The sequence below is a fragment of the Panthera leo genome, chromosome B3 (assembly GCF_018350215.1).
Source record: "Panthera leo isolate Ple1 chromosome B3, P.leo_Ple1_pat1.1, whole genome shotgun sequence".
Lineage (NCBI taxonomy): Eukaryota > Metazoa > Chordata > Mammalia > Carnivora > Felidae > Panthera > Panthera leo.
In genome coordinates this window covers 83,932,157-83,940,237 of record NC_056684.1, presented here as the reverse complement: position 1 = coordinate 83,940,237, position 8,081 = coordinate 83,932,157, and the positions used below count along the sequence as shown (strand labels likewise).

The 8,081-nt window shown below is 42.5% G+C and overlaps 1 protein-coding gene across 3 annotated transcripts in view; it reads left to right on the top strand.

Moving 5' to 3' along the window:
• Window positions 1-4,236: 4,236 nt before the first annotated feature.
• The window catches only part of BAZ1A (bromodomain adjacent to zinc finger domain 1A), a 94,344-nt gene continuing 90,499 nt past the window's right edge, over window positions 4,237-8,081 (top strand). The window contains exons 1-2 of one of the 3 annotated variants that reach the window (XM_042942969.1): window positions 4,237-4,324; window positions 4,796-4,966. In XM_042942969.1, the coding sequence (XP_042798903.1) occupies window positions 4,854-4,966 (113 nt within the window). In that variant the 5' untranslated portion in view covers window positions 4,237-4,324; window positions 4,796-4,853. Of the gene's footprint in view, window positions 4,325-4,683; window positions 4,967-8,081 lie in introns of those variants that run through there. The other 2 variants (XM_042942970.1, XM_042942968.1) reach the window with 2 other exon arrangements.

The following is an 8,081-nucleotide window of genomic DNA, read 5'->3' as shown; positions in this document are numbered from 1 at the left end:
GTAAACTATTGTGATAATGATGATGGCCATAGACTATTCTTTCAACTGCTACTACCATCCCATAATTTCACAGCTTTAATCACAAGGGGTTGAATAAAAAAATGCATCCCAAATTTGCCAACATTACCACTTTAGTGTCAAGAATCCAGTCTCCTCTAAGCATAGTTCTTAACCTTGGCAGTACATTATAATCACCTGAGTAGATTTTTCAGTTCCAGATGCCTGGGTCCCTACCCCTAGATATTGTTTTAACTGGTCTGGGGTATGGCTCAGGTATCAGTATTCTTCAAAAACTCCTCTGGTGATTTCAATGGGCAGCTAAGGTTTAGAACCATTAATGTAACACTGGGCCAGTGGCTTCAGATATTAAGGAAAACATGTTGTTTCTAAAGAACAATATATAGAAATTGTTTATAAGTCAGATGCCATGAATTAGTTAGGAAGACATTGAAAAGAGAACATAGGAGGGTTGAGACTGATGTCAAATATAGATATTGAGGAAAGGAATTACGAAGTTGAAGATATTCCTTGCATATTTACCTAGGACATCTTTCTCAGAAGAGCTCGGGGCAGCTATACTTCAAATACTTTTATTAACTGCTCCTTAGAGGTAAGGGATATAAAGTGTTTATATTTGTTAGATGGGTTAACTGAAGCATGAAGATAGGACTCATCAGCTCTTCAAATTTAGGATTCTCGTTATCCTCATTCTCAAAAATAAATTCCTGGAAAATTCTCAAAAATAAATTATTATTTCTGATCATGAGTAATATATCTTATTCCCTTATGCAATTTTAGCAGTTTGGGAAAGATTTGAAATGGTATTTTAGCTTATTTATAGATACAGTGTGAGATGGGTATACAAGAAAATTGGATATTATTGAATCCAAGGTAAAGAGCAATGTGGTCTAAAGAGACTGGACGAGGAGTCAAGAGGCCAAGATTTCAGTTCCTGAATTTAAGTTTCCTCAGCTGCAAAATGAGAGAAATAAGGGTTCCCAAAGGTTTCTTTCAGCAATTAGTAATTACTGTCATCAAACCACCTAAATAAAGCCTTTCTTGATCAGTCAATAGAAGACAGGAAAAGACAGGAAAAGCTCAACCTTTTTAAAAATACATATTTCATAGATTTGTTGTTTTTACATACATAAGGAAGTATGTTTCTCAAATATTAAACTATGTCTTGAAGACATTAGACTAATATAACATTACGTCCTACCTAACTAGCATATTTACATTTTACATGTAAGTGGAGGCAATTTGTGTCTTCACCCAGAGGGGTAACTAATGGAGGGTAGGGGATTGCATCTTGAGACCCAGGAGGAAACGTTGGAGCAGAGCTTTCTGTTGTCTTTCAAATCATGCCCCGTGGATAACTTCATTTGGAACAGATCATGGGTCCTCCTACTATATTTTCTTCTAATGTTTTCTACTTCTCTTTTTGCATTGTATTACTCATGATCATTAGGACTCACACCATTCTTGTTTTCGTTGTCTTTACATCATCTCTTCCCTACAAGATTGTACATTTTTTTAAGGCCAGGTTACATTTATAGTGTATACTATAAGCTAGTGTCTTAGCACATAAGAAAAGCCTGATAAATATTTACTTAAATTGCTAAAAAATTAAATGATTTTAATTTCATTGTTTTCTTTTTTTCTATCTTTTTTAACGTGTACTTTAATTTTCATAGTCTCCTTTACAATATTTTCCATTTTTTTACACAAAATCTTATTTCATGACATTATTCTTAACTACTTCCCGAATATAGCAATAAGCTTTTCATTCTCAAAAGCCTAGAAGTAGTAATTAATAAATAAAGTAGTAATTAATAAACTAGTAATTAATATAGATATCAAAATATGAAATAAGTACATTAGGTAAGCTTTCAGTAGTAAATGTGTAGGATAAATTTAAAAGGTATAATTTTGAGGTAATTTAGATAGGCTATCAATTTGATCAAGTATGATAAATACATCAAAACTAAACATGGTGGGGCACCTGGGTGGCTCAGTTGGTTGAGTGTCAGACTCTTGGTCTCAGCTCAGGTTTTGATCTCAGGGTCTTGATCTCAGGGTCATGAGTTCAAGCCCCAAACTGGGCTCTGTGCTGGATGTGAAGCCTACTTAAGAAAACAAAAGACCCCCACTAAACTAATATGTTAATTATAACTTACTAAACTTACATTATTGTGAATTAACAATGAACAGCTGTATAACATTTATTAAACATGACAAATCATTAAAATAAATCCTATGTATGTAATTCAGAGAACTGAGTTATATAGGATGATAGTATTGAAATCTGAGTATGGTAATAGGGAAATAGTATTTTGATAAAGTAGAATAAAATTTAACTTTTAAGTTAGTACTAAAAAGAATCCAATTGTTTAAAATTTTGTATTTAATAAAAATAAAATTGACATTTTTTATTGTGATTTTAAGAAAATTTTAACACCTTATCAAATAGACACCAACCAGGTGACATGTGCAAGTGTTGAATCATTATATTGTACACCTGAAACTAAAATTACACTGTGTTAATTTGAATTTACATAAAAACTTAAAAAACTTCGTGAGCTCTAAGAAATATAAATATTATACAGAGAAAATTTCCTGTTTTTAGCTTAACAGTTAAGTTGGGATTTTGAATTGTGAGAATGATGCTTCATTAACAGTTGTAAGTTTATCCGTCCTCCTCGTTCCCCCGTTGAGAGCCGTTGTGGGCTCTAAATTTTTCACCTGGAAAATTAAATACTTTCTAGGTAGGGAATAATAAATTGTCACTCAAGTACTTGTTGGAGGCCAGTTAAAATGTTTGAGTGCAAAATTTTTTGAAGACTTTATCCAGACTAAAGAATATATATATTTAGTACTGAGAACACTTCCAAGCCTCTGTGACTTCTATATTTGTACAGTAAGGTGCATTAATTTTATTAATGATTTTTAAAACACTCCAAGCATATTGTGTCTTTCACAAAATTTTATTTTGCTAGCTGCCATAAAAGTATCTTGAAAGAAGTTAAAAAATTATAACTCTTGCCATTTGAATAGATTCCTTACATTTTCTGCTCCAATGTACTCATGTACTTAATTTGAAGATATAAAGATGATCCTACATTGTTTCTATAACTATGATCATTTCACATTGCTGGTACTTAGTTATGTCCTTTGTTGAACGACTGTTCTTCAAACTTACTATCTTTTAGACTCATTCTTACATGTTAATCCGCAAATAAGCAAATGTCAAGGGCTGTAGCAAAAAAGATGATTTAAAACAAAACTGGCAAACATTTGGAGTTATTTGTAGTTTCAAAAATTCTTTTTAATTCAAGAGTCACAAGTATTATGTGCATTAAAATTAGTTTCACAAGTGGAAATTTTGAATATGGGAAAGTTGCTTTCGGGTAAATTTCACTAGCAAATCCATAATCTTTAAAATTCTGTATGATTGAATTAAATGTTGATACTTTGCAAAATATTTTCAGCGGCGCATTACAAATACTACTTTCTAAAGGTGTGTTTTTTAGTTTTAAATATATGGTGGTCCCATAGGCATGATGACATTTTGTAACATATACCTTTTTGGTCTTTTCCTCTGATCTTTGACTGAATTGCCCTCTTTAAATATTAAAGAGAACTGCTGTCAAGAAAAGGTATTTTCTTTCCAAGAAGGATGCTTACACAAGCAAAATATTTTTTTAGACATGAAAATTCTAATATTGAAGAACATATCAAAATACTTTATATTTTTTATTTCTCATTTCTCTTCCCATCTTAAAATAAAAGTTAAATCTTAACTGGAATCCTTTGCCCACCGTGAAACCAAGCGACGGTGCCAGACTTGAAGATGAAGGCTTTACTTTGTTAGCCATGTGTTTATGAAATCCCAGCGCCTTCCCTAGATCTCTTGGCTGATAATCTCAAACATGGAGGATGCTTCTGATTCTACACAAGGGGTTGCTCCATTAATTAATAATGTAGCTCTCCCAGGCTCTCCGCCGTCTCTTCCTGTATCAGTGACAGGCTGTAAAAGTCATCGAGCAGCCAATAAAAAGGTAGAAGCGAGAAGTGAAAAGCTCCTCCCAAAAGCTCTTCCTCCTTCTGAGCCGAAAGTAGATCAGAAACTTCCCAGGAGCTCCGAGAGGCGGGGAAGTGGCGGTGGGACGCGATCCCCCGCGCGGAGCCAGGCCGTGGCAGCGAGACAAGCGGCGGCCGGCGGCGCGGCGCGGCCGGCGAGAGGCGACCCCCCGGGAGGACAGAGCCTCCCCTCGCTGCCCTTGTAGTTGAAAAGGTGGAGAGGTGGCAGTCGGCGTGCTCGCAGGTGAGGGGCTCCGTGTGGTCGCTCGCAAGCCGGCCGGCGCCGGCAGGGAAGTGTAAGCGAGCGGGGGAACAAAGCGGAGCGGCGCCGGGGTCCGCCCGCAGCGAGCTCCTCGCGGCGTCGGGCCGGCCGGCTGCGCGCCAAGCACGTTGCGAGCCCGGCGGCGGGCCGGGAGCCGGCGCTGGGGGAGGGGGCCGCCGCCGTCCCCGCACCGCCCGCCCGCGGCGGGGCGTGCGGCCCCATTGTGAGCCGGCCGCCGGGCGTGCGGAGGTGGGGCGCGCTGGGAGGGCAGAGGCGGCGGCTCGGCTCGCTCAGTACCCCAGGAGCTGCCGGAGCGACCTCGGCCCCGGTGGCAGCCGCGGCGCGTCAGTCACACAAAAGGCAGTCGAGCTCCCCCCCGGCGCGCGGACCGGCCCACGCCGCCGCCGAGCGCTCCCCACCTTACCGGCTTTCCTTTCCCTCCAATTTTGATAGGGAAGCGGGGCCGACGCGGGCGGCAGAGGGTCCGGGCGAGCCCGCCGGCGGACAGGAGATGCCGCTGCTACACCGAAAGCCGTTTGTGAGACAGAAGCCGCCCGCGGACCTGCGGCCGGACGAGGAAGTTTTCTACTGTAAAGTCACCAACGAGATCTTCCGCCACTACGAGTAAGGGCCGGGCCGGGCGCGGGGGGTGCGAGGGAGTGTGGGGACTCCCTCCCCAGCGTCCTTTTGTCTCTTCTTTTGCTCGCTTTGGGCTTCTGGCGGGGCGACTTGAAAGTGACGGCTGGCCGCGGGCCCGCGTTTCTCTGCCCACCCCCCCGCCCAGCCCGACGGTGACTGCGCGGGGTTCCCGGGCGGCGCGACCCGCCGTTGGCGCGCGTGGGGAGAGCGGGCCGGGGCCGAGAAGGCTAGAGTCCTCGGCCGGCGGTGGGGACCGCTTCCAGCCGCCGCTGCCGCCCGGCCGCCGGGCAGCGGAAACTCCCCGCGTCGCCCCTCCCCGCCTCGGCCACACGCGCACTCCGGGGCCAGTTCCGGGATCCCCGCCCGGCGGCCGAGGGGATCCCCGCTCGGGTCACCGGCACGGGGCCGCCGTCCCCCGGCCCCGGGGAGGGAATCCCCGCCCCCGGGGGCAGGAAACGGCCGGACTGGGCGTCGTTTCCTCGGTCGGGAGTGGAGACTGAACGTTGGAGCTAGCTGCCTAAAGGAGAGGATGGGAGGGAGGGAGCGGAGTTGAGACTCGGAGAGGGAGTGGGCTCCCCGGCGGGGCGGGGGTGGGGGGGGGGGCGGGACACGAGGGGCTCCACCGGCGGGCTCTCGCCCGGTGAGGCTAGGCCTCGGAGTGTGCGACGCGAGCCGAGCGCTCTGTCACCGCCTCTTCTTGGTGACTAACTCCCGGCCCCGGAGAACTCAGCGTCTCCGCCCCCGGGAGACCTTGGTGAGGAAGAAGTCGGGTTCGGGCGGGGGCGGGGGGGGGGGGGGAGAAAGACGGGGGGAGAGAGCCGGGCGCTGGGCACCCCTAGTTATCACTTTTTTTCGCGTAGCCCCGAGGGCGGAGGTGGGCGTTGGGGGAGGGGGTTAAGACAAGTTCAACTCCAGCCTCAGCCAGTCTCCTCTTTATCCCCCTGCGCATGTGGGCTGTCTGACATGTGCCACTCGCTATTGTTTTGATAAGAATCCGGAGCTGCTGCGTGTGTAGTTTCAACTCCTAAATCTTCAGTACCTCGCCCGGTTTATCCCAGGAGATCCCCTTGTCCTGTGACACCAAACACCCGGGGTGTTTTAGAGATGTATGTTTAAAACAGGATCTCCAAGTGAGAACCTGAATTGGTCAGTCAATGAAGGAGCCTGATCCTCCCTTTTTCTTATGCTCCCTTTATTCTCTCCACTCAGAAGGAATCTCTTTGTGGCTTAGAAACCAAGTGTTATAGCAACCAAATAAATTGTGTGTAGGAGGCACCTTTTCGGAGTGGGGGCTTTGTGATCAAGGGAGGGCTTTAGGCAAAGTCTGCACCTGTCTGAGAAATGAGTAGTGAAGTTAGAAAAGTCAGTTCCTTTGAGCTTTTATTTTAAGTAAGGCTTCTCTTTTTTCTTCGGCTCCAGAGCAAGAGTCACACATGAACATGTTATATCTAGAGAAGTTTTTCAGCAGACAGTACTTTTATATAGGAGTGTACATCTTAACTCAGCTCCTGTACAGACTTGTTTTGTTACTCAAATATTCACTCTTGTAACTACTTAAGTGAATTTGGATTAGGTAACTTGACAAGGATGATGTCTCTCTTCTTTCTTTCCTTTTTCTTTCTTTACTTTTTTTTTTCATTTTAAGTTAAAATCCTTGGTAATAATTCCCAATTAAAAACAATTGTACTTAAAAGTGCCAACAAAATGGAAAACCGGCTTAAGTTTCAAACTTTTCTCCCTTGATATGAGCAATCTTCTCTTTTTAAGAAGCTTTTCTCACTTCAGAAGGGAGCATGACTATGGCTGTATCCTTTTTGAATTAAACTTTTTATATACTTTGGTTCTTGATGACTTACTATAATCATGGAGAAATCTGAAATGCTGAAATACATTTTTTGGTATCCCAAACCTACTACCTTCCACTAATATTATAAGAACTGTGTCCTTTGTAGCCTTGTAACATTAACAGATTTTTCTAAATAGCTGATTTTTTGGTTTTTGTTTTCTCTGTGCTGAAGTGTTTGGGTTTTTGGAATTTATAAGCAGTTCAGGAGAGACCATTGGTTTTGGAGGAAAGATATTTAATATCATTTACCCTGAACAAAGCAGAGCTACTAGTGTTCTTAGGTATTAATCTTTGTGACTTTGAATTGGCAAAATTGGAAGAAGACTGACATTTAATTGTGTTACATTTTGTAATACTTTCTTTTAGATGATTACAGAGAGATCTTTCCAAAATTGCATTCATGGTGTATGGTATATAGTGATCCTTAGTATTATGATAATCTGACCCTTGGTGCAAGTCTGGAGAAGGAAACCTGTTTTCACTCATTCATTAAGCCACCAATTGGCTTATGTGAATTTGTTTGAAGATTATCCTTTAAGTGCATTAAATGAATATATTTGTCTTTTGTATTTGTGTAAAGACCACTATGCTCACCTATTTGCTCAGGTTTTTGATTTCTTAAGTATAACTTTTTCTGTTTTAATCAGTCTCAAAGAGAGTTTCTACACTTCCCTGCCCCCCCCCCTTTTTTTTTTTTTTTTTTGCAACACAGTGCAAAGTAACTTTTCCCTCTGACTCTGGTTAGTAGAGGTTCCCAGTGACCTTTTAATTGTTAAATAGTTTTCTGTCTTCATCTTACTTGATAAAATAGTCTAATATTTTCTCCTTTGTCCTAGGCAGCAATGATCAACCCTCCATTTTATCTAGTGTAAGATCTATTATTGCATGCTAATACAATACATTTGTTGCCTCAAATTTTCTCTTTTCCTAGACCAAGAATTTTTTGAGTCAGGGACTGTGACCAGAATGGATCCTTAGCGATTATACAGTACAAACCCTTCTTTTTTTTTTTTTTTGTTTGAACTACATGCTCTTTAACTAATTGCTAACTCTTGTTTGACCTGCTTTCCATAAGTAAAGAAGACTCATTAAAAATAGCACATTAACTGTAGGCAAATGATAAGCTAAGGTACAAAAGAATGAAACTGGACCATTGTTTTTGTGTTCTATACAAAAATAAACTCAAAATGAATTAAAGACTTGAAAGTAAGACCTGAAACCATAAAACTTCTAGAAGAAAGCTCCTAAGCAGTG